This window comes from Ictalurus furcatus, chromosome 17, assembly GCF_023375685.1.
Source record: "Ictalurus furcatus strain D&B chromosome 17, Billie_1.0, whole genome shotgun sequence".
Lineage (NCBI taxonomy): Eukaryota > Metazoa > Chordata > Actinopteri > Siluriformes > Ictaluridae > Ictalurus > Ictalurus furcatus.
The window spans coordinates 10,218,819-10,245,676 of record NC_071271.1 but is presented as its reverse complement, the minus strand read 5'-3'; the positions used below and the strand labels follow the sequence as shown (position 1 = coordinate 10,245,676).

The 26,858-nt window shown below is 40.8% G+C and overlaps 2 protein-coding genes across 3 annotated transcripts in view; one reads left to right on the top strand and one right to left on the bottom strand.

The window, feature by feature from the left end:
- The window catches only part of mcamb (melanoma cell adhesion molecule b), a 39,826-nt gene extending 30,737 nt beyond the window's left edge, over window positions 1-9,089 (top strand). Inside the window, exons 11-17 of one of the 2 annotated variants that reach the window (XM_053647767.1) lie at window positions 31-155; window positions 1,280-1,421; window positions 1,565-1,687; window positions 2,337-2,372; window positions 3,407-3,533; window positions 3,704-3,818; window positions 7,338-9,089. In XM_053647767.1, the coding sequence (XP_053503742.1) occupies window positions 31-155; window positions 1,280-1,421; window positions 1,565-1,687; window positions 2,337-2,372; window positions 3,407-3,533; window positions 3,704-3,818; window positions 7,338-7,340 (671 nt within the window). In that variant the 3' untranslated portion in view covers window positions 7,341-9,089. The remainder of the gene's footprint in view (window positions 1-30; window positions 156-1,279; window positions 1,422-1,564; window positions 1,688-2,336; window positions 2,373-3,406; window positions 3,534-3,703; window positions 3,819-7,337) is intronic. The other variant, XM_053647769.1, reaches the window with a different exon arrangement.
- A 3,977-nt stretch (window positions 9,090-13,066) lies between these two features.
- cbl (Cbl proto-oncogene, E3 ubiquitin protein ligase) overlaps window positions 13,067-26,858 on the bottom strand; it is a 54,400-nt gene continuing 40,608 nt past the window's right edge. The window contains exons 6-16 of the mRNA XM_053647766.1: window positions 26,028-26,165; window positions 25,562-25,649; window positions 25,344-25,475; window positions 25,030-25,251; window positions 23,046-23,177; window positions 22,568-22,927; window positions 21,959-22,053; window positions 21,708-21,872; window positions 21,497-21,606; window positions 19,575-19,778; window positions 13,067-13,495 (exon numbers count right to left, since the gene is read on the bottom strand). Of these exons, the coding sequence (XP_053503741.1) occupies window positions 13,230-13,495; window positions 19,575-19,778; window positions 21,497-21,606; window positions 21,708-21,872; window positions 21,959-22,053; window positions 22,568-22,927; window positions 23,046-23,177; window positions 25,030-25,251; window positions 25,344-25,475; window positions 25,562-25,649; window positions 26,028-26,165 (1,912 nt within the window). The 3' untranslated portion in view covers window positions 13,067-13,229. The remainder of the gene's footprint in view (window positions 13,496-19,574; window positions 19,779-21,496; window positions 21,607-21,707; window positions 21,873-21,958; window positions 22,054-22,567; window positions 22,928-23,045; window positions 23,178-25,029; window positions 25,252-25,343; window positions 25,476-25,561; window positions 25,650-26,027; window positions 26,166-26,858) is intronic.

Genomic DNA, 26,858 nt, shown 5'->3' with positions numbered 1-26,858 from the left:
CTAAGTAGTAAACATCTAACCTCTCTTTAGGAAAGCCAGTGATCACAGAGGGGGTGGCCGTGATTCCTCTGGATACTGAAGAGGCCATCAATGTGAGCTGCCGTGCCACAGGACATCCAACTCCCAACATCCACTGGAGTCTCTCTGATGAACAGGTACTGAACACCAAAAAAAAATAGTCCCATAAAATTAATCACATAAGTTGGCATTAGGCATGTTAAGTTACACAGTAAAATGAGTCGTAACTAGAAAACTTTCACATGGTGAAATTGGCATTTCTACTGTATAAGTTCTGAAAGTAGACCCGATGGCTTAGAGGTTAGCACACTTGCCTCGCACCTGTTCAAATCCTGCTTCCACCCTGGGTATGTAGAGCTTGCATGTTCTCCCCATGCTTCAGGAGTTTTCCCTGGGTACCCGGTTTCCTGTTTTCTCCCCCAGTCCAAAGACATGTGTTGTAGGCTGATTGACTTTTCCGTAGTGTGTGAATGTGTGTGATTGTGCCCTGCGATGGGTTGGCACCCCGTCCAGGTGTCCCACTCCTTGTGCCTCGAGTTCCCTGCGGGGCATCATGTAAAACACATTTGTCCTTTTACTTCTTATGTATTTGTTCTTTTAAGCTTGTGTCCAAAGTTTCAGTTGCTTTTCATGAATGTACTTTCCTGCATATCAAAAATCTGACAAGCAAGTTTTGGCTGGTCTCATGATGCCAACCTAAAGTTTGTGATGATTGAACAAAAGTCGTAAATGATGGAGTGAAGAAATCGCCCAAAGAATCAGAGGAAATTGGAATCTCGTTTCTAGTACGTTGCATTGTGGAGTTATTCTCGCAAATGTATGTCCAAATTTGCCCTGTTGGTGGCAGTAGAGTGCTTGAGGGGTGTAATATAAAATAGCTGCGTAGATAGCTGAAACTGTCCTTCATCACCGTGCCAAATTTCATAACACAACAACGAAGCATTCAGTGGGTTAGAGTAGTGAAAGTATAATGATATGGTGAAAGTATAATAATAATAATAATATTAAGTAAAAGAAGAAGAAAAAGAAGAAAACATAATTACAGTAAGGTGTCTATTTACCTTTAGTGCTTGGCCCCTAATAATAATAATAATAATAATAATAAAGTTACCCCTGATAGTTAAACATTTTTACCAAGAATCTTCACTGATAGTGAAACTCTTAAGGGTTTCTCCAGAGACACAAACTGATCAAAGGTTTTCCCCCTTATGTGTGTGCTCGGGATACAAACTTGCCATTTTGAACTTTGTGTTGTCTGTAGGCTCAGCTGGGAAGATGGGACACCAGGACAGAGAACAGTGTCCTCAGCATTATTTCCATCAGCACCACTTCTGACATCACAGCTTCTTGTACGGCCGCCAATGACCTGGGCACAGCCGAAACCTCTCGCCACATTCATGCCAGTGAGTTTCTGCTGCCGGGCTTTAACATACTAACCAGAGTCTATTACATGTTTAATCTACTCACACGCAGCCTTACATGCGCATGCCGCCTTCATCAGGGAAGAGGTTTTTTTTTTTTTTTTAAGAGTTCACTTTGTTTCTAGTTCAAATGAACCAAACAGCCACAACAACAACACCACCAACAACAATACCAACAGCAACCACCACAGCGACCACCACCACCACAACAACAACGCCAACAACAAGCAATACAACTGGTACGATGGGTAAGTGTGTGATAGAATATCGGGAAAGATTGTAAGAGAATAAGAGATTTCACCAGCTAAGAAAATTAAGAATGAAGAAGAGTAGAAGAAGAGTTATTATTTGGAGCACAGATTTATAAAACACACACACACACACACAAAAAAAACAAACAACATTTTAATGAATTGCAGCAGAAAATTTTGTACTTTATTTGGTATACAAGCTGCCATAGAATACTGCTTGTTTATTTAAAATATTAAAATGAATTTTGTCTATCAGTTATACAGCATTTATGCAATGGCCTTTTGTCTCAACACATTTTTCATTCAATTTTTTCATACTATAAAGGAAACTTGATACAGTATTTGACGGATGTTTCATGCTTGTTGAGGCTTTTTGATAGAGTGTTTGCACACACATTGATTTCAGAGTAACAAGTGCTCTCAGGCAGTCTCCTGACTCCCAACAGCTTCTTGTTCAGCTTGGCAGAAATCTTGTGCAAATCAGGGAACAGCAGCTCTGCATGCGTGAAAATAAGTCACTGCAGGAAGTCGTTAGATCGTATTGCCCCTCCCTCTTGTTTAGTTTCGGCTCTGTTAAACATGAACTGATTGTGTGCGTGTGCTTGTGCTCTGTGTCAAACCCTAACATTAACCCTTGTCCTCTCAGTGGCAGGAACAGCCAACCCGAAAAAAATCAAAAAAGGTTTGTCTAATTTCTCTAATTTTAATAAGCCAACAGGCGAACATTAGCATGCCTCATCACTGTTCAATGCCTGTGCATGCTGTACCCGGAGCACTCCTCTTTCACCCCGAAGACGCGAAATATTCACATATCAAAGACACTAAATGCATACAAGTTGTATTTGTTACACTTACATGCATGCACTGAAAATATTTCCATCCAGTCACCAGCTGAACGAATGGTTTCTTTACCAGAATCACACTCTTCTGCTCCATGTGTTCACTTCTGCTTCATTCTGTGGTCTGAGACAGAGCTTAATGAGCATGTACACATGAATAGTTTGCCCTGCCACAGACCACAGATGGCCTTCACCATCTACACAATCCCATGCATCACTTAAGTTCTGTATCTGTGCAATCAACTAAGTTTTCAGCCACTGAAGTGAAGAAAAAATCCAACTAAAACCAAACTGCAGTATTTTTTATGATGTTCCGAATCCAAATCAGGTGATGTTCTTGCTACTACACTATATACACTATATATCCACTATACCTTGTTATACCACAGCGTTGTTGAATTCTCCGATCTGAAGGTGTGGAATCATTTTCTAGAACAGCACGACTCAGACAGTAGTGCCGGCTGTAACTGTATTCAAACCACAGGTTTATTATTAATGTGCTTGTTCTAATATGTTATCATTTCTAAAATAACAGTTCATTTGCAAGTGGACATTCGACATAATCTAAGCCTCATGATAAAGATAATTCTAGAAAAACAATGATGTGGTGAAGCTTTCTGTATGGAGAAGCTTATTAAACATTTATGGAAGGTTTTTCTAGAAAATACTACCCTTTATGTTTTATTCTGTACTTAGTAAGTGATGGCTTGAATCAGGAGTGTTCGAGCTGGGACATCAGACTGTGCTGGATTCTGGTCTTCCTGGAGCAGATAAAGTTCTGTCTGTTAGCTTCTTTGGTGTGAACGTTTCTTTTACAGTGTAAAATGTTACAGGGTGCTTGTAAATGTTGCTTGCACTTTCTTGTTTGTACCACCAGGGGGCAATGGATTCATCATTGCAATCATCATCATTTTCATCTTACTGCTGGCCATCCTGGGCAGTGTGCTGTACTTCATGTACAAGAAGGGCAAGCTCCCGTGTGGGCGCTCAGGGAAGCAAGATCTGTAGGTTTTCTTTTCCTATAAACAAGCTTCTTCATTTGTTAGACCAAAAAGTGCATAGAAATACACACTCTAATCCATAATGTTATCTCATAAGGCCTAAATGAGATATTGTATTTGAATGCAGCATGAGGATCTATCGCAGCACTTACCTTTCACTGTGTCTCTTGCAGCACTAAGGAAAAGGCCAGTAGTGATGACATCGTTGTGGAGATGAAGGGTAGCAAATCTGAGGAGGCAGTGCTTCTACAGAGAGTCAATGGTGATAAAAAGACTTCCATCGACCAGGTTGTTAGTCTAAAATGTTTAAATACACATTCTTTGCTTTTACAGCATCTTCTGCGTATTCAACCCCTTTCCAACAGTGCCTATATGATTTTGAGATAAATCTTTTCACACTGAGGATGACTGAGGGACTCGTACACAACTATTGCAAAAGGTTCAAACATGCACTGATGTTCAAGAAGGCAACACCATACATTAAGAGCCAGGGGGGTGTAAATTTTTGAACAGGATGATTGGTGTAAATTATTAATTTGTTTAAAGATCTTATTCTTTCATTTAGTACTGCCCTTCAGATGATAAATAAGATATTTACATATCTCCCAGAAGACAGAAGAATAACAATTTACTAGGGCTGCAACTAACAATTATGTTCACAATCGATTAATCAGCTGATTATTTTTTCGATTTAATCATAAGGGGGGCAAACTTTCAGTACCATTTTGCCGTTTATTAAAAATAAAATCCACAAACTGAGTGTTACAAATAAACACTTATATAAACCTTATATAAAAAATAATTTTCACTGCACCTTGTTGGTTTCTGTTACTTACTGCCTTTAGACGTATTATTTACTTGTTTACTTTTATTGTACCGTTTTAATTAGACATCACAAATCTTACTTGCACTCCTGCTGTTTATCACCACGTCTACACTGCAAGGTGAGGAGCAATGCGGCCTTGTTACTAATAGATAACTTCCATTATAACAAACTACAGAATTTACACCACAAGCACGCAAATTCAACATATAATGACAATAAACTGGAATTAAACTAAATCTTTTAAGCACCAGTTTCCCCAACCCCTTGAACAGTGGAGCATTTTGGATATAAACATATTTTTGCTCATGCATCACTGTCATGCGTCCATGCTACACAAGCTCCGCTTTGTAAAGTTTACAGGTTACATTAGTTGCACCAGGTGTGCCTGAGCTGGAACACATGAAATACCTGAACTGGCTAGGGGCAGAAAATGTATGAAATACCTTGACAGGGCAGAAAAAGGAAGCTATCAAAGGCTGCAACCAGATTTCCGAGAAGGCAGGTTGTGAAAAACCCTTGAGTGACTGCAAAAGACCTGCAGCAAGACTTGATGGCAACAGGCACTGAGGTTTCAGTGAACACAGTAAAGCACGTACTAAAAACGCAGAAAGTTTCCATGCCAGAACTCCAAGACGTACACCACTACTGACCCAAAAGCACAAGAAAAGTCGCCTTAAAATCATATAAATAAGCCACATAAGTTTTGGGATTCTGTTCTGTGGAGCAGTGAAACAAAATTGGAACTTTTCGGCATGGTGGATTAGCGGTATGTCTGGAGGAAGAAGAATGTCTGGAGTAAGAACACTCTGTCCACAGTCAAGCATGGTGGTGGCTCGGTGATGCTCTGGGGCTGCTTTACATCCCCTGGCACTGGAAACCTGCATCGTGTGGAAGGCGAGATGGATTCATTGAAGTATCAGGAAATCCTAGGAGAAAATCCTAGGAGTCATGCCATCTGTGAGGAAGCTGAAGCTTGGGCGTCATTGGACCTTCCAACAGGACAACGATCCCAAGCATACCTCAAATTCCACCAAGGCTTGGTTGCAGAAGTCGTCCTGGAAGATCCTACAGGGCCATCACAGTCACCTGACTTAAACCCTAAAGAAAATCTCTGGTGGGATTTGAAGAAGGTGGTTGCACCACGCAAACCCAAGGATATTTCTGAACCAGGAATACTGCCAGAAGCTATGCATCTTGTTTGCAGCAGGTCATAACAGAAAAAGGGTGCTCTACTAAGTACTAAAGATGCTTGCCATGAAGGTTGAATAATTTTGATTGCAATTGAACATCAGTGGTCGCATTATGTGCATTTGATGTCATGCGCCATCGACAGGGAAACGGCTTACACGTCCAGTTAGTAAAAAACACACTAATGTTCCAATTGAGATGACTGTACCTTTCTAAAATTCATACACTACACAGTAGAGTGCATACTGCATAGTGTAAGTGTATAGTATGTCATTTGCGACAGAATTTTAACATTTACCCTCTGATGCGTGTTTTCCGAACAGAAGTAACGTAATGAGTAAGAGGCCATTCACATGTCAATACATTACATTACAGCATTTGGCAGATGCCTTTATCCAGAGCGACTTACAATTATCTCATTTATACAACTGAGCAGTTGAGGATTAAGGGCCTCGCTCAAGGGCCCAACAGTGGCAGCGACATTCCAATCAGAAGTCCAACGTCTTAACCACTGAGCTATGTCGTGCCTAAAAATGTGGTCGTGCCGCTTTCAGCTTCTTTCTGAAGTGCTTCTGTATATCCCGTGGTGTCTACGGTTGCTAAGCAACCATGACCTGCGCTCTCCATGACAATGAGGAAGTTTTAGGACAGGATGGATTTACAGCACCGCAAATCTCTTGCAATAGGTTTGCTACCAGATTTATTTATGGAGAAGGGGAAAAAAATGCCGTGTTTAGGTGCATGAACGTCACCCATTCACTACGGACACAGCAATCAGCCTACCATGCACGTCTTTGGACTGGGGGAGGAAACCGGAGTACCCGGAGGAAACACCCACAGCATGGGGAGAACATGCAAACTCCACACACACACGGACAGTGGTGGGAATCAAACCCCCAACCCTGGAGGTGTGAGGCGAACACGCTAACCATTAACCCACCGTGTGCAGACCAACTAATCGATATTGAGATTTGCTGACAACGATTTTCATAATCGAATATCATCGATTAGTTGTCGCATCTCTAAAATTTACACCAATCATTCATATGTAAACTTATGAACTCAGCTGTACGTTTAACACGATGGAATGTCCATTATCAGTTTTATCGTTCTTCAAGCACACAATTCATGTTATTCTGTAAACAATCATACACTTATTGTCCTGTCTTGAAGATAATGAGCTAGAAAATGCAGCTTGTCTTTCACTAATAAACCCCCAAATCCTCAGCTCGGAAGACTTTCCCACGGTAGAGAGAAGCAGAAGCAGACTGAGATAGCGTCCTGTCTATAGATGTTAAATAAACATTACAGAAAGTTGAACCACAGTCACGATTAGATGATGTTCTTTATTGAATAACACCTTTTTAATCTGTTTATTGTTTGGCTAAATTGATGTTAATGTTGACCATCCAGGTGAATTCGCTGCTGCTGCTGTAGAAATGAATACGTATTAGCATTACCATAAAGCAGTGACTTGCCTTACAGCTGGCATTATAGCGCAATAAAGGTACCGAAATGTACTTTTTCATGTTGCTGGGGTGGTACCATCACAATACATCAGTTGTACAAGTTTATTTTTGTAATAAAGTTCAGTTTGAGTGTTATGTTTTGATTCAGGATCAGTTATCGACAGGTTCTGCCCAAATTAGTTGTCAGGATCAGTAAAATCTACTAATCGGTCGACCTCACCACCAAATGTTCCAGTACTTTCTGAGTAGAAGCCTGTTCACATGATTAAATTCAAACTGTTTTCTGATGTGATTTATAATGTTCTACTTTGAACCCGTCCACAGTGAGGCAAGGGATAAGCAGAGAGGATGGGCCGCTGGCAGTCTCCATGTTACTACACTCTCTCAGCTCCCTCAGGATGAGTCCCAGAACTTCCTCCTTACAGGACTGGCATGTTTAATCCTTCCCTGTGAGCTGGAACACAATCCTGCATCAGGTCCACTGACTCATTTCTGCCTGTACAACGTTCAAATTTGGTTTTCAGGGGTTTTTTTTTTTTCTCTTCTTTTCACCCCAAACAGGCCTCTCTGCGCATTAGGAACAATCTGCACTGTACGTTCTACATCATGTATATATGAAATAATGTACATATGTCGTTATTTAAAATAATTTCGACAAAACCTGAAGTGTTCTTTGTGACCTGAATGAAGTCCTTCTTGTGCTCGACTAAGATTCGGGCAAAAGACCTCGGCCGAAGGGTGCTCCGTTAAGTGTCCAAGTGCTCGTCGTTGTTTTGTCCGTTTAAATCGCTCTCACTGCTGCCTCACTGTAGTCTGTGCACTGAAACTCAGAGCTGCATCTCACTACTGTGCCGTTCCAACACTGTAAACGCTTCACCTGCTGCCTCCGACAATACTTCATCACTTAGAAAAAAAAAAGAATCTGATCTATCAAAATTATTATTATTTTTTTATCTAGTCTTTTTAAAATATGTACAATGTTTATGCTGAAAGAAAAACTTTCACACTGAAATCTGTATATGCTATACACATTAATCTGACCCACTGAGAGGAAAGGTACTCTCACCGTCCACTTTATTAAGAACACCTGCTCAGTCATGCGGTTCTCTAATCAGCCAATCATGTGGCAGCAACACAATGCATACAATCATGCAGATACAGGTCAAGAGCTTCAGTTAATGTTCACACTAAACATCAAAATAAGGAAAATCTCTGTGCCTTTAATCGTGGCATGGTTGTTGCTACCAGAAGGGCTGGTTTGAGTATTTCAGAAACTGCTGATCTGGGAATTTCTCACACACATGTCTCTGGAGTTTACACAGAATGGTACGAAAAACAAAAACCATTGAATGAGTGACAGTTCTGTGGGTGGAAATGCCTTGTTGATAATAAAGGTCAGAGGAAAATGGCCAGATTTGTTTGAGCTGCCAGGAATGATATAGAAAGTCATGTAAGCTCTCTTCACAACTGTGGTGAGCAGAAAAGTATCTCAGCATGCACAAAACATCTAACCTTGAGGTGGATGGGCTACAACAGCAGACGAACACATTGGGTTCCCCTTCTGTCAGCCAAGAACAAGAATCTGAGTGTATCATGGGCTCAGGCTCACCCAAAAGAGAGTCTTCGACTGTCAAGTTTCAGCAAGTCAGAACATCAGCAGTTTCTGAAATACTCAAACCAGCCCACCTGGCAGCAGCAACCATTCTGATGTTTGATGTGAACATTAACTGAAGCTCTTGACCCGTGTCTGCAAGATTGTATACATTGTGCATGATTAACTGATTGCATAACTGCATAAAATGTACGGGTGTTCCTATTAAAGTCGATTGAGTGTATATGAATTCAGTGTTTAATTAATGTGCTGAGGCCCTTATAATTTCTTTCTGACAATCATATGTTGTTTGTATATTGCATTATGTAAAAAATGATGAATTAGAATCTGCTCCAGGTCTGCAGTGCATTTAAGAATCGCAAGTTTGACCAACAAACACAGGTTGGTCATTATTACTCATTATTTTTTTTAATATCTTTTCTTTTTATTTTAGTTTAAAAAAAAAAAAAAAACCTAAGCAAAAAGGCATGACTATGATCATTCAAGCACACCGTTCACACTTTTTTTCTCTACCAAAGCAAGAACATAACCGAAGGCACAATTATTACAAATACCAGTTTTTGTTTTTTTTTTTTAAACGTAAGCTAGTCAGCTCCATGTGCAAAAACTAGCACTGAGTGTCGCATCTCGTTTTTGTGTACGTCACAGGTTCATTCATGCCTTATTTCTGTAAAGATATTTGATCTCCCTCCCCCTACTCCCCTTAAAGCTTGATTAAACACACTGTCCTTTCCATTAAAAACTGTTTCCTTTCCATTCATTGATCATTTAAATAAAGCCTGGGTGACAAGCTCTCTAGTGAAATCTCTAGTATAAATAAAAGAAGAAAGGGATTATAATTCAAAACATAAGATCAACTCCTGTATTCTTTCAAAATGGCTTTAATAATACAGAAATTCAAAATTTATGAAGGTTTTCTGAAGGAGGGATTTCTGGGTTGGAGTACATCAACATTAATAAATATCATTAGTCTTAGCAGCAATGCTCGATTTTTAACGATAGTTTAGTTCAAACTATTACAGAACATTACTGTCTCTAAATGTGTATCTTTGTTGGCCCAACACTGACTGTGTATGTATGTATGTATGCATGTATGTACGTACATATTAAAATGTCTGTACTTAATACAATATATCCAAACGTATTTGGCTTTGACATGAAGAAAAACAAACAAACAAAAAAACCTTAAATGAACCAATTTGTGCAACCAGGCTACACTAGCGAGTGGCTAAGAGACCATGTTGCTATTCGAACCTAATCTAAAGGAGTGTTAACCTCTAAAAAGATCCACATTTCTGAAACTCACACACTCGCAGACGCTGAGGATCATGGCACTCAAGGAGACGGCAGTTTGGATCAGGAATATGACGATCACTAAGGCGAAGCAAATCTCACCATGAGCTTTGCTCTCTCTCATCCAGGGCTGAGAGGCTGGAACGCTCGATTCTTATTAAGGCGACTACTGACGGCGGCGAGGAACATTCACGTTCTTAAATAACGTAAATAAATGACACGCACACACGGACGTACAGCACAATTACCTTGTAACACTGACTTTAACAATCCGAATTCAACAGTTCACCTGAAGCTTTGTTTGTCTGGATATAGCAGTTATTATGGGAGAACATGGTTACTTCTACAGCACCAGGTGGATGTCTGTACCAGCCTCTGTACCATAACAGTACCTAAAATTAGAGACTGAGGACATTAGCTTTGTTTCTATTTGTTTAATTAGACAGTATATTACTGTGCATACGTCCAAAGTGATATGAGAATGAAAAGAAAAAAAGAAAAATCCTGAAACACTTGAGGGAGTCATTGCAAAATGAGGAAAGAGCTCCCTCACGTGGTCTAAAGTAGACGTTCCAGTCAACAGCTATTCGGCATGATGTCACGGCAAAAGCTTCAGAAGCATGTAGCAACAAGGGGCTGTGTGAAAATACAATGGATCACTTACACCAGGACACGTTCACTCATTCACAAGGCCTTACTCCGGGCAGCAGACAACATTTCAGACATTTTCTAGACATATGGCACTGCTCACAGTATTATTCACATCAGTGTAAAAAAAAAACAAAAAAAAAAAAACAAAACAAAAAAAAACAAAAAACAAAAACAACAACAAAAAAAAAGGAGTAAAATAAAATTAAATTCTGACATGTACAGGAATGCAAAATGAAATAGCTGTTTCCATATATTCTATACATAAGTAACTTTATACGCATGATTTTAAAGTGACAGTATCGGAGCACAAATTGGTATACGGTGTGAAATCTTGCAAGACACAGACACGCGCACACACATACACACACATTCACTTGATATACAATATTGACAAGAAATACAGTAATCAGAATTTAAAAAAATCAAAATAGCTCTGATCTGAAAACAAAGCTTCACTACTTCACATGGTGCAAACAAAAATACTGAACTATGAAATCATCACCTGCTTGCCATGTCAGAATAAAAACCAGCTGGAGCGTTTTTCATTTCTGATTAACAAAGTTGTACCTACAAGCTTCATATTGTGGAAGTACCTGCTATGCCAGTGCAATATCTCAGACGGGGGGATGGGGGTGGGAACATTAATTTCCTCCAGGGCTTCATAAGCTACCAATGTATCCATTTCATCGTGTGTAACACAGTCCGAGTCCGATTTCTGAGCGCATCCGTGGAGATCTGAGGAAAGCCGACGTCACTAATAAACGTGTCGAATTAGTCAAAGACTTCAAAGTAGTCATTCAGTGCTTCTGCCCTGAATAAGAGAAGATGGAGACATCATTTCATTTCCCGTTCAATACTGATAAGAGTTTCTTTGTGGATGTACAGTATTCCTGAGAAAAAAAAAAGAAAAAAAGAGAGGGAGACTGCAACATGAAACCATTCCATAACGCTGCTGTACAGCCCGATCCGTGTTAGAGGGCCAAGCCGACACGTGAAACCTCTAAACTGCTAATCAGACAAGTCAAAGGTTTTCTGCAACAACGTGCTTGTTCACATACTTTTACTCGTTTGCGTACGTGCTCCAGTGATGGCGCTGACGGAAGTTTCTGGAACACCCTAAACACCAAAACAAAAACGTGACCGCAAAATGAAAAACGAAAAGAAAGATGGACGCCAGCCTGGGCCCAGAGCTGCACAAGCTGCTCGCAGTTTCAAGTATGCTACATAATCAAATTCAACCGAACAGATACTGTCACTTTAAAACAGGTTAAACACAATATTCACAAATATACATTTAAGGCTTAATTGTTTAGCACTAACAAGAGTAGCAGCAGTAAAGCACTTCTGAATTAATAATCACCATAAAAAAACAACAACAGTAATATAATAATAATAATAATAATAATTTCACTTAGATGAACAGTTTCAGACAAAATCTCAGCGAAATTGGAGCGATTTCAGTCCTGATTTAGCACAGAAACTGTATAAGCAAACACTTCCTTCGAACAAAACGCATGCATCACTTTGTGTCCACCTCCCCACTAATCTGTTAGAGCACACGTATAAAAGCCTATCATTCGCCATCAGGGTAATGACACACACACATAACGAAGGCTACAACACGAATAACGAGCCCTCGCCTGCTTCGGGACTCGGAGAAAGGCGTCAGATTTCCGCCTGGAGCTCGATTTTCCACTCTTTTGGAGCAGGATTTACAAACTGTTGCCATGTCGTATGCAACGGGATTCATACATGAGGCTACGATATCCAATTCTGCGGTATAAACAAATCAGTTACAGTAATGCTACACAGCAGCAGAGGCAATGCAAGAGACTGATGATGGTTAAAGCCAATTTCAACTGGCAGCGTCCGGTGACATCACACGACCGTACTACTCCACACACTCACTCACTCACTCACACACACACACACACACACACAAACAGAAAGTGACTTAACATAACCAGTACATGACGTTAGATCAGATTTCAGAAAATCAGGTTGTAGTACGGGGACTGTCACTCATGCCCTGCCACTTAAAAAAATGACACAGACACACACACACACACACACACACACACCTCAAGAAAGTACCAGAACACCACAAAAGGCAATTTTCGACACCAGCAAACATTCAGCTGCAATTTTCCACATGTGACAGAACAGCAGTGCTGATGAGTCCCTCCCTTTCCCCAGCCATCACACTCTCACACTCACTCACTCACTCACTCACTCACTCACTCACTCACTCACTCACTCACTCACTCACTCACTCACTCACTCACTCACACACTCACTCACACACTCACTCACACACTCACTCACACACTCACTCACACACTCACTCACACGTTCTCTCTGGACCTGCCCTCAAACCTATCCACCCTTAAATGTGTATATATTAACTATATGGACTCATAAATTAAATTATTATATAAAAACACACAATATTTTTTGTCCTTGCTTGAGTTTGACTAAAAGCCTCAGTGGATGTGCAATGCCAATGAGGCTGACTTCAAGAACGGTGATCCTGCTGGCTAACAGCATGCAGGAGCCGGATAAGGCCTGTGCCTCACGCATGAATGACCTACACTCGTGGGAGGACGGCCCTGGAGCAAAGAGAGGGAGAGATAGGACTCGCTGTGGATCAGGAAGGGCTGCTATGTGAGGATGTGTGCCGTGGACGGGACGGACACGAACTCGCGCAGGATATTCTTGGCCATCTCAATGTTGTTCTGCGCGATCATCAGAGCTTTCTGGATGTCCTGGTGGGAGTAGCCCTGGCTCATGAGCAGCTCGATCTCACTGCTGATCTGCGGGTTGCTGGACGCGGCTGCGGGGGGAACAGGGCTCGGCCTGCGGTCCGAGTTGATGCGACGTGGGAGGGGTTTCGGAGGCCGTTCAGGAGCTTCTGCAGAGTCGAAGACTGAAAGAAAGAGGACATGAATGTGTGTGTGTATATATATATATATATATATATATATATATATATATATATATATATATATATATATACACATACACACACATATATACATATACACACACACACACACACACACACACACACACACACTTATACCATGGTCTGTCTGAATACTCAATTCTGATTGGCTGGAAGGCGTGTGTTCAAACTGTTGAATGCACAGGTACTTCCAGTCAGTTTAATCACGGTTCTAAGTTAACGCACTGCCTATAAACAATTTTCACCATAGTAAAATACAGTTACAGAGTGAGAAAGCTACTGTAAACGTTTCTTAATTACTTTACTTAGATAAATGGATGATTTTTGCATGTCATTTTACTTGTATGGTGAATAAGGCAATTTTGATAAATGGGCCGAGGCACAAGATAAATTTGACGAACTGGAGAAGATAATGTTAAATGTGGAACGTAACGAAAAATGGCACAAGTACTTCACACACATTTACATTTATGGTATTTGGTGGATGCCCTTATCCAGAGCGACGTACATTTCTCTCATTCATACATCTGAGCAATTGAGGGTTAAGGGCCTTGCTCAATGGCCCAACAATGGCAGCTTGACAGTGCTGGGGTTTGAACTCATGACCATCTAAGCAGTAAACCAACAGCTTAACCACTGAGCTACCACTGCCCTACTTTGCTTTGTTAAAAACAGCTACCTCATAAATCCATTAATTATTACTCTTTGATTGTGTGGAGTGCCTGCCATTCAAGTTCCTGTGAATGAGCTGTTACTATACGGAAAAATCAATAACATTAGAATGAACAAATTAATATTAACCTGTTATTCATGTTACAGCTGGAACTACTGCCCGAACCGTGCTGTTATACAAAAATAATGCACACCTTCTGACAAATGAGATTCGAGAATTCAACTCTGCTGTGGAATATGTAAGCAGAATCACACACTCCAGACTGCACGGTTATACAAATTAATTCACTTCACCACCCTGGCATGGATTATCTTCATAGAACTGCAGTCTGTTGTGTTTTATTCCTTACTTCGCACATGACAATGCATTTTCATATCAAAAGGCAGGATCTCATTCCCTATAGTTCCTTTTAAATGATCCATACCCAGTTTAAATGGACCCAAAAGGGAAACCAAATTACCTTTGTGGACATTTAACCAGCTAATGAACTATCAGATCATGCTGTTTAAACCACAACTTCTTTAGAAATCCTAATTTATAATGCTGAATTATGTTATTCATAATGGATATTTTACATTCTGTGGATGAAATCAGAACAAAAAGCAGAACTGAAGTGAAATACCAGAAGTGAAAAAAACAAAAAACAAACAGAAGGATTTTGTGGCAGAACCATTGAAACCAACTCATGCTTCATGCCAAAGACCTACTTTAAGTGGGTTCATTTAAGTGGTAGGAAAATATATACACCAGCCAATCATGTGGTAGCAGTGCAATACAAAAATATCATGCAGATACAGGTCAAGAACTTCCGGTAATATTCACATCAAACATCAGCAAGAGGGAAAAACATGATCTCAGTGACTTTGACCAAGGCATTGCTGTTGCTGCTGAAACTAGACAGTTGAAGATTGGAAAAAAACAATCACCAGGTCTGTCTCCAATCTTTAACTACCTAGTTTTGGTGGGTCTGTACCCACTGTAGCCTCATATTCCACTTCATGTCTGACAGGACAGGAACCTGATGTGGTCTTCTGCTGTTGTAGCCCATCTACGTCAAAGCTCGGCATGTTATACATTCTGAAATACTTTTCTGCTTGCCACCATTGGACAGAGTGGTCATTTGAGTTACTGTAGAATTCCTGTAAGCTTGAACCAGTCTGGCTCTCCTCTGATCTCGTTTCCACCCACGTAACCTCCACTCACTGGGTATTTTCCCCCCCAGACCATTCTGTTTACAGACTGCTGTGTGTGAAAACCAGCAGTTTCTGAAATCAGCCTATCTAGCACCAACACCCATTCCACAGTCTCCGAGATGACATATTCCCACCATTCTAATGTTTGATTTGAACATTCACTGAAGCTCTTGAGCTGAATTGGCATGATTTTATGCATTGCACTGCTGTCACATGATTATCTGACTGGATAAGTGCATGAACTTATCTGCAGCCATGTGTAGACAGCAAGCCTCAACTTCTTTATCCATAAAGCAAATCAAACTGACTGGGAGCACTTCAAGACATAAATCAAGTGCAAAATGAAGCATAAGCAAACAACCACTAGAGATGGTCCAAGATCGTTGTGGGTTGTTTTATAGAGGTCCGAGTTCATTTTAGTTGACATATGCACTAGGGCTAGGTATTGCGACCAATTTGGCGATTCGATTCAATTCTTATTTATATGGTTTCGATTTGATTCAATATCGATTAGTTATCAATATTATATTTCAAATGTTAGTTTTGCAGACATGGATTTATTATTTTTTTTAAATATAAATGCCGGTAACTGAAATCCTCCTATTTAGCTATATTACTGAAATACACATTTACATTAACAAGAAGGCCCACAGAACTATGTTTAATTACTTTTTACCTTGTGTAACAAACATTGTAACAAGAAATCATAAATATGTGTATCAATGCACACAAGGTAAGCGCAAACTGCACATTGCTGTAAAAGAAATAAAAACACTGTAAATGTGCAACAGTGAAATTCATTAACAACTTGAAACATGTTTAATAAATAAAATTTTAAACATTCTGTAATTAATAATACTGCAGCTGCCTACATGTGCAAGAGGCGAACTATGATTAGAGCAATCGCCAACAAATCTCATTTCAAGCAGTGTAAGAACGCCAGTTTGTTGTGTCTGCTGGTGACTAGCAACCAACTTCCTGTTTACACTTGTATGTGCATGCCCAGTGTGCATAAATGGTCATGGGATATGCGTATTTGGTTGTGTAGTGTGGACGGAGATCGTTTCCGAAACACAGCAGAAAACGCTGTTTTAAAATGTAAACGCACTAGTGTAAACAGGGCCTTAAAAAAAGCTATCATTTTGTTATATTGAAGATCGATTAAAATATGAGAACCTATATTTTTTTACCCAGCCCCAATATGCACAAAAAGTGGCAAGTCATTAGTCATCTAAGACCAACATGGAATGCTAAAATCAACCCAAGTGTGAAATTTTTATTTGGGCTGACCACAACTGGACAGTGAAAAGAATGAAGAGGTTAACTGGATTTTACCCACCCTACAGCACGAGATAAACTGAGTAGATAACCATTTAAGATCAGCTTAACATTGCGCCACATTTGGCAGGATGAATCGGCCCAATTATCCTCTAAAGCAGTGTTCACCAAGCCTATTCTTCAACATCTACCATCCTGCAGGTTTCATCTCCAATCAAAATCTAACACACCTGTTTTAGTTGATCAAGAACGTTTTATGGTAATGATTAGGTGGTCAGGTGGGCACAATTATGGTTGGAGCTAAAGTCTTCAGGAAGGCAGGTCTCCAGGAACAGTGTTGGTGACCACTGCTCTAGTGTGACCCAGGCATTAGAGGCTTCAGAGGCCAGATTTCTCTTGCGTATGTCTGAGTGTGTCACTAATGATTTTTAATAAGTGGTACATTAATAAGTACATCCACTGAGGTCTAATGTCAGAGTTTTCCAACTTTATTACAGTATGGGTGTGAGTACAGGTGTGGGTGGTTTTCAGTTTCGTATGGACAGGAGTGGACAGGCAGATATGAAGCTTGTGGGACATTAAAACCCCTTAAGCCCCAACACTCGCGTTCATTCCGCCGGCGGAATGGAAAATGACTTATCGGACATTTTCAATTAGTTTAAACAAATGAATTATTTTATCGCCGCAGTTCTGGTACAAGATTAGTCAGGACACTGGTGGCTGTGTGTACAGTTTCATGACTGTGTGCTTAACTGCTGGTGAGCAGGGGGATGGGAAAGGGGTGGAGTTTGAGCTCCCTGCTGGGCAAACAATTCACACCTCTCCATGAAAACATTGAGACAGAGATAAATCGGAGAGCACGACTAAAGCTTTTTTGATAGTAAAACACCGTATACAACTGCCACAATAAAATTATAAAATTTAAACCAAAGATCGGACTTGTATAAACGTACACTCCCTTACATTACCTACATAGACGAAAATCCAGTTCACTCGCGGTTTTATAAATCATGCACATTTCCATCGGTATAAAGTCCATCAGCTTTATTGAAGAAAACAAACGCAAAGTTCCATATTTAGTCACAAATGTCCTCTTCAAAATGCATCAAGTGTTTTGATATCCCACCCCTCTGGAATTTAGTAATTAGCCATAAACTGAACTGAGACACATTCTAAAAAAGCTAATCTGCTTTGGCTATGCTGAACACCCCGCCTCCTAAATTTTAATCGGGCAGTCTCACTTGATTGACACCTACATGGACGAATTGTAGATACTTCTAGCTTTCAAACAAGCCCAAACTCGACATGATTGACCACTCAGAGGCTGAGAAAATCAAAAGCGTAATCAGCACAACCAAACTTTTACACGTGCATCCGTTGGTCTTGAGTTGTGGGTCAGCGGGTACAGGCCAATCAGCAAAGCGCTACAGGGCCGTGCAGAGAAACTATCAGTAAATGGCAGCTCCGCTCTAGCGGTCTTCCTGCAAAACTTTATACAGCAGGTTTTTGCATGTTTGCCAGTTTTTTTCTGATCACTAGTTTTCTACTGGTTTTCGCTCAGCGTGCGATTTATCGGCGTCTTATGGCGGCAGCGTGCTCCCGAAAAAGCCTGAATGCGTCACAGCTTCTGGAGCAGTTATTTCAGAATGGCACTTTTTTTTGGAGGAAGACTATGTGGATTGAGTTGAGGGGCTCTATCTACACCCCAGAGAAGTCAGAGGAGAGGGGTCACTCGTGTGTCTATCATTTGGGCCATTCGGAGAGCAAGTGCTCTTTCACCTGGGGCTCTGGCAGTATTTTTAATAAACATTATATTTTAAGTATGTTTCAGACTTTTTTTGTGTGTGTGAAATTACACATTGTGTAACAGAGTTCATGCTACTGCCATTTGGAGACGTTTGGCGCCATTTGGAGGGGTTATTTTGTGCCTTTAAAAAAAAAGTTTGCTATTTCTAGAAGTCTTCCATTTTTAAAGGTTTTGTGCCATTTTTATAAGCTTTGTGCCATTTAGAGAGGTTTTATATCATTTGGAGAGGTTTTGTGCCATTTTTGAGTGTTTTGTTATTTTATTTTATTTTATTTATTTTTACCTGTGTTTGGATAACCTTACACACAATTTTATTGGTTAGAGATAACTTCCTCATATTTTGCATGTTCATGGACAAATACTTGGGGCATCTTTGAGACCAGAAATGGGGTTGATATCAACATTTGCTGTGAAGATATAACATTTGTGTTAAAAGTAAATAATTTTTTTAATAATTAAAAAAAAAAATCTGAATACATTTCCCCAGGTAGGCTAGGTAAAAGAAGAAATACTTGAAATAACTGCTAATTCTTAAAGTCTTAAGTGTCCACTTTCATATGAGCTATTACCCACTACTGTGGTGTGTGAGATCACAAAACAAATCAATGCTGAACACAGGTACCCCCAAAACAGACAAAAATGCCATTTTTTGGCTACCGGTAAAAGAGGTTAACGCAGGAGTATATCAGGTGCTCCTGTTTACAGTGATAATCCTTAGTAAATGCTTTATCTATGTTAGCATCGCCACAGTTTAAATGACTAAATGATAAACAGTTCATATTCAATATACATATTGCAAGCAGGTAGAAACAAAAACATCTGTTGGAGTGGGTGAAAATGATCAGAACTCCTTCAGGAGTGTGCACGAGTGTAATTGAAGCCCCCACTAACCCACTATTGGTGGTTGGGAACCTCTACTCCATCAACAAACTGAACTGTACAAATGTCACAAAACATTTATTCAAATAACATTTAATAAAGTTTGAATTTCTGAGAAAAAAACAAACAAAAAAACCCCCCAAAAACAAAACAAGCATCAAAGTCATGCAATAAATGCGTGAAGTAATGATCTGTCAAGCAAGTACTTACGGACTGACGTTCCTGGTTCGCTGTCCACAGACAGGCGGCTGAATGCAGCGGATGTGCCGCTCACATCTGAGAGTGTACGTCGTGCTATTGGCAGAGGCGGTTTGGGAATGTCATAGCCATTCTCCTCCTCCTCCTCCTCCTCCTCCTCACACTCTGTCTCTTGCGGCCCGTTACTGATCCCCGACTGAGGCAACTCGGAGTAGTCTGGACACAGGGGGACCAAAGTGACACAAACCTACCTCACTGCACAAATGACAGACATGGATGGCCAAGATGATTGGACAAATAGAGGTTATAAATGTAGGGCTGCTCATCTACGCACATATAACGTATTTATTCATTCTTATTAAGTCATTAGCCTCTGGATTCGTTTTGGTATTTTGCTATACATTCAGGTTTCCTCTTGTTTAACACTCCACTATAAATATGAACGTTTTTGTTAAGAATATAAGCTGCTAACAGCTAAAAAATTTAAAGTGCCTTTAGAAATTTACAGTTAAGGTCATAAGTTTACATACGACTTGCAGAATCTGCAAAATGTTAATTAAAAAACAAACAAGAGGGATCATAAAAATTGTATTTTGTTGTTTATTTAGTTCTGCCCTGAATAAGCTATTTCACATAACAGATGTTTACATGTAGTCCATAAGACACAATAATGACTGAATTTACACAAATGAACCAGTTCAAAAGTTTACATATATTTGATTCTTAATGCTGTGTGCGCTACCTGGATGGTCAGTGACACTTTTTTTTGTTTTGTGATACTTGCTCATGAGTTCTTTTGTTTATCCTGAGCAGTTCAACTGCCCACTGTTCTTCAGAAAACTACTCCAGGTCGTGCAACATTCTTAGTTTCTCCAGCATCATCTGTATATTTTACCCCTTTCCAACAGCAGCTATATGATGTCGAGATCCATCTTTTCACACTGAGGACAACTGAGGGACTCAGTTGCTCAAGAAAGCAACACGATACATTAAGGGCCAGGGGGGTGAAAACTTTTGAACAGGATGATTGTTATGATTTTGTCTTCTGGGAAACATGTAAATATCTTATGTAGCTTCTGAAGGGCAGTATTAAATGAGGGGGAAAAAAAAGACCTTTAAACAAAATAATTTACACCGATCATCCTTTTCAAAAGTTTACACCCCCTGGCTCTATGTATCATGTTGCCTTTTTAAAATGATCCCTCTTATTTAAATTTTTTTTTAATTTTCCAGATTCTGCAAGGCATATGAAAACTTATGACCTCAACTCTACATATAATGACTTAAGACCATATTGAAATGTAGACATGGAAAAACATTATTTCAACGGTCAATAAACTCCAAATAACACCAAACAACTCATATCATAACTACTGATATAAAAATGTATGTTTAACTTCTCGTTTCTAAAGAAAGTGTCTTAAGGAGACATAACAGTTCTTCATTTGAGTCACTCCCTGGTTCAGATAACACTTTTCCTTCGTCGTCACTTTCATTAAAGATTATTGTCAGCACTTCCTCTATGTTCAGGCTGTGTCCCAAATCACATACAACAGTCACCAGTATCAGTGCCTAGTTGGTATTGTACTGAACGGTTTAAGATGCAGCTGTAGTTTTTCATAATATAGGACATTCGAGACGATGTGTCTAGTGGTTTGAATTTAGATTTTTGAATACTGTTTTTAAATGTTACTCAAAAATGACAAACACCCAGTAAAAATGTAAAGGATGCTTTTTTTTCCCTTTCAGAAATATGTTACATTAAACATTAATTAATCCTTCATTTTGGACATGTTTTCCACTTTTAATCAAAAACAGCTCGTTAAAAAATGTGTCCTTTTATCACTGATCATAACTGAGATGATTGATAGAATGAGTCTATATTTAAAAATACTTTAGCAGATTTGACTTGCTTCCCTATATATTACTCATACCTGAATCACTGGCTTGATAAGGTAGAGTGGTGCTAAGGGCCTGGGCCTGAATATTGTACATGGCTTCATACATCTGTGGGCCTTCGAGGTCCAGATCACTGTGCAAGCCCCTGGACAATCAAAGAGATTGAAGTTCATTAAAAATATAAATAAAAAATCTTTTTATTTTTCAACATTTACTGTGAGTGTTGATGCTTGTAAACTAATTTACCTTGAGTTAGGAGTGTTAGGGTGGTGAGGCCTGGGCACTGCCTCCCCTAGTGAAGGAGTCATGGTGGTCAGTACAGGCAGAGAGCTGGGAGTCATGTAGTCAGAATCCTCATCATTATTCTCACAGCCATCCTCCCCACAGATCTGCTTCACTGCAGGAAGGGGTCTGGACAATGCAAACAAAGAAAAGTACTCAGACATGCAAACAATACATGCAAAAAGAGAGCCACACACAATATACACAGCATATACCTGACTGCAAGAGAATAAATGGCATTTGCCGATGCAGAGGGCTTCACTTTCGGGTTGTCATACTCAGGTCCGCCAGAGGCTGTTGCACCAAAACACTGCAGCAGTGAGGCAATAACACAAACCCATGTTAGAAATGGCACACGTGAGAATTCATATTATAGAAAAGTATAGTATCCAAAAGCAAAGTGTAGGGAAACATCATTATTTAACAACAAATGCACTGTGTATTCACTGTTCTGTATACTTATTGTCCCACATTGTTTCTGTAGTCTTGTGTGTTGTACTACTGTATTATGTGTTGCAGCATGGTACTGGAGAAGATACATTTTGTTCCCATTTATATAAGCTATATAGAGGAATGACAAAAACGCACTTGCTTTGACATGAACAAATTATAAATTTAGAAGCTAGCCCACCAGTATGCTACCCAGTCCCCGGTTATGGTTGCATGGAAACTTATATGACTGGTCAAAAATGTAGCACATCATCCTGCAAAAGTCTAACATTTTGGCTATAAGCCATGGTGTTTGGTCTGTGTGCCCAGGCTACTCATCTGTCCACCCTTGACACAACACTACTGTTTGGTACAAAGTGTACAAAAGTGCCCACCAGCTGGTGCTCGAGACCGGCAGAGTTGCTGTTCCGCTGACCATCAAGAGCCGAGGGCAGGGCAAGCGGAAGGGAGTGCCGGTTAGAGAGCTCTCGAGACCCACGGGTCTCTCCTCCTACAGCAGCAATCTGAGAGGGAGCTTTGGGGACTGGGCGTAAGTTCCAGTCAGCCATACTACGATTGGGTGGGGTAGGAGGTGGTTTATCACGAGGTGGTTCTCCAGGCGTGCAGGGCAGTGGCCGTCTCAGGATTCTACTATCAGCTCCGGCAGAATGAGGCCGCTCGGGAGGAGGAGGTGGAGGCAGGTCTCGCAGAGCTGGAGGCAGAGGCAACGGCTTGTCTTTGTGATGTGTGGAAGCCTGACAATAGGAAGATATAATTAGAGGTCTTATAATTTTCTTCTAGCCATGTGACGATAAATTGGTCGTTTACTGTATACAACACTGCGGTTTCACAAGGCAGTGTTAATGAATTTACCTTAGATGTGGCACCGGGGCTGGAGGCCCCTGGAGGGTTAGGCGGTCTGTGCGGTATGAGGTCTAGACGTGGGGGTACTGGGGGCAAAGACGTTTGGGGTGGCATTGACATCGGGGATGGAGGCCTCTCTACCTGTAAAATGCAAAAAGCAAAGCCAAACCTTTACTAATTTATCATCATTTCAGGATTTCTACTTTATGTGGAATGTGACACCACATGCAGTGTTCATTTCATCAAATTAGTGACAAAAGCCAGTTGCAGATGGATTTTTGAATTTTATCAATGATGGGATAATGGATGGCAACCAACAGAAAAGATTTTAATTATCTGAGAACTGACAAAAATATAACACTCGAAATACATTGTAAGGCCTTAAATATTAACTATTTAGTATTAAACACTAAAACCCCTTTAAAAAGTTGGTACCTATTTTCTGTGTATGTACTGTAAACACTGTGCTGGAACTGTTTATGACCAGTGATGGCCCTCTGCACTCCATCAGTTGCCAGATTGCTCCAAAAGATCTTTTCTGTTGACTGGACCATGAGCAGCACAAACTAAAGCACTTCAGTTCATTTTCTGATCACACAAGATGCTGACAAAAGCCATGTTTCATATGTTCCTGTGTTTCACGGACAGTTTGTGAAGGCAGAACGCGACTTTGCCAAGGGCCAAATTGTGATGGTTAGATGACTGGGTCAGAGCATCTCCAAAACAGCAGGTCTTGTCGGGTCTTAGGAAGGACAACCGTTTAACCGGAGACAGCGTCATGGGCGCCCAAGGGTCACCGATGCACATGGGGAGAGAAGGCTAGTCCGTTTGGTCCAATACCACAGAAGTGCTACTGTAGCACAAATTGCTGAAAAGGTTCATGCTGGCTATGATAGAAAGGTGTCAGAACACACAGTGCATCACAGCTTGCTATGTCTGGGGCTGCGTAGCCATAGACCGGTCAGAGTGCCCATGCTCATGCCCATGAACCCCTGTCCACCACCGAAAGTGCCTACAATGTGCACATGAGCACCAGAACTGGATCAATGGAAGAAGGTGGCTTGATCTGATGATCACATTTTCTTTTATATCATGTGGATGGTTGGGTGCATGCGAGTTGCTTACCTGGGGAAGAGATGGCACCAGGATTCACTACGGGAAGAAGGCAAGCTGGCAGAGGAAGTGTGATGCTCTGGGCAACGTTCTGCTGGGAAACCTTGGGTCCTTGCATTCATGTGGATGTTACTTTGACATGTACCACCTACCTAAACATTGCTGCAGACCAAGCACACCCCTTCATGTCAACAGTAATCCCTATTGGCAGTGGCCTCTTTCAGCACGATAACGCGTCCTGCCGTACTACAAAAACGGTTCAGGAATGGTTTGCGGAACATGACAGTTCAACGCCTCCAAATTCCCCAGATCTCAATTCGATCGAGCATCTGTGGGATGTGCTGGACAAACAAGTCCGATCCATGGAGGCCCCACCTCGCAACTTACAGGACTTACAGGATCTGCTGCTAAAGTGTTTGTGCCAGATACCACAGCACACCTTCAAATGTCTTGTGGAGTCCAAGCCTGGACGGGTCAGAGCTGTTTTGGCAGCACAAGGGGGACCTACACAATATTAGGCATGCATATTTAAATTATGTTGTGGCTGATCGGTGTATGTTACCATGTGCAACAGCATTGGTTTAAGGAATAATTATTGCCTTTGGACCTTTAATATTCAAATCATCACCTAATGTAAAGTCTGGAAAAATAACACTGCACGAAATAAAGATGTATGCAAAGTTATACAAATGTATTTTCCATTATTTCTCTCTCCCACCCACTTCATGCAAAGCAGATGCACTGAACAGATGCACTGATAGAACAGAAACAATCAGATCTCCGTCTCACCAACAAGAGGCCACAGCACCTAAGGTGCATGAAAATCAGTTAGGAATCATTGTCACTGATGTAAAAGTAAAAGGGTTTAAGAAAGACGCACTTTAGTACAAGCCAGTTTGCTCATCATGAGATGGGGGTCTTCCAGTCGGTCATCATCGTCATCATCATAGCTCGGCGAAGGTGCCCCCTCTGCTCCGAACATGCCCCTGCAGCCCCCGTAGGAACCTCCACTGTTGTCCTTGGGGTCGAAGGGGTCAACCACAATGGGCTCGGTGCCCTTGATTTCGCAGCGGCAGAAAGGGCATCCTTGGCCCTCTGATTCCTGTGGCACAGAATAAGAGACTCAGATAATCAATAAAAGATTAAACGTGGTAACTTGTACTAACCAGGAAGTTCTGCTGCGGTCATTTTTACCTGCCATGCGGTCAGGCAAGACGTGCACATGAGGTGGCCGCAAGGCTCGATCTTCACATCCTTGTCATTCTCGGCGCAGATCTTGCACAGCTGGAAAGTCGAGCCCATTTCGCAGTACAGCTCATATTGCTCCTGTTGAACAGAAGAAAGGAAGGAGTGCGTCAAAGCTTTGAAATATGAAGTAAAAGAACAAACCGTGTGTAGAGTATGAGACTAACCTGTGTGACTTTGATATGGTCTTGCGGTGAGGGCTCGCACAGCCCTGTGAGGTCCGGGTTCTGAGTACGGCCATCGGGGAACAGATAACTAAAACACAGATGTGCGGTCATAAGTCACTGAGGTATTTCAAGCACAGAGATCGGTGACTCAATATACCTCAAATGACGAAAAATACTTTAAACAATAGTTACAAAATAATGCACTGTAATGAGTGACAAACATCTGAGATCAACTAACTGTTACAGCAGTTATGTAGCTAACAAAAAACATTATCATGCAACATAAAATCTCAGCCTCCACTGCTGAGACACTGCTTCCAATGTAGGGATGTTTACGGTCAAGCTAATAATGACATCCGAACAAAATGAACAGCAATGATGCCCATACTGTATGCATAGTAGGAAGCCAAGCATCTAGCCTAACACAATAGTAACGGGTAATAATGACGGATATAAACACACTTACAATCCTTCCCGGAAGCCGTCGATGAGAGCCTGGAAGAGAGGCTTATTGTGGGGAATGGTTTGCAGGATATTGCCATCGGCAGTCACGTAGCCGATGGCCCACTGGCCCAGACGTGTGCAGCTCAGCCTGAAAATGTAGCTACAGGGCAGAGCAGAGTAGACATGTCTCGATATTAAAGTTTGATACAATGATGATAACCTTTGAAATTTGTGGCCAAAAAAAAAAAAAAAACCTTGGGCAATTTTCATTTGTCCCAGAGCATACTGAGGAGGCGGGGTCAAGAACTGGATGTGAAGGGTGGCAAGAGCAACAGAGAATGAGCCGGTAACAAATGTGTGTCAACACCTGTGTGTGATCCATGCGAGACTATTTATGTCCACTTCCTCTCCCAGTAGGCACCAAACACCAAAAAGGGAGAGAGAGAGAGAGAGAGAGAGAGAGAGAGAGGGCGGAGATTCAGAGCTCGAGCAGCCTGGTCAGTGAACAGAACACCAAGAGCATTGTGTGTGCCTTTTTTGTTTAAGCTGGATCAGTGATTTAAAGTGTAAGAAAATGTGCTATAGGGAAATAAATTGAAACTAAAACAGAAAAATTGTTCTCTTTAAAGCGCTCTGTTATGTCTCCTGTGTCCTCATTCCCTCAGATAACAGACCAGGATTATCACAGCTACTTTTATTGCTTACAGGTCCTTTTGTTGATAACGGAATATAGCATAAATTGGGTAACACCCCGGTGAAACTAATCTTTATCCAGTCATCCTTCCACTAGCTATTAGTGTGACAAGGCTTACTCAACCGGATGAGGATGATACAATCATGTGAAAAAATAAGT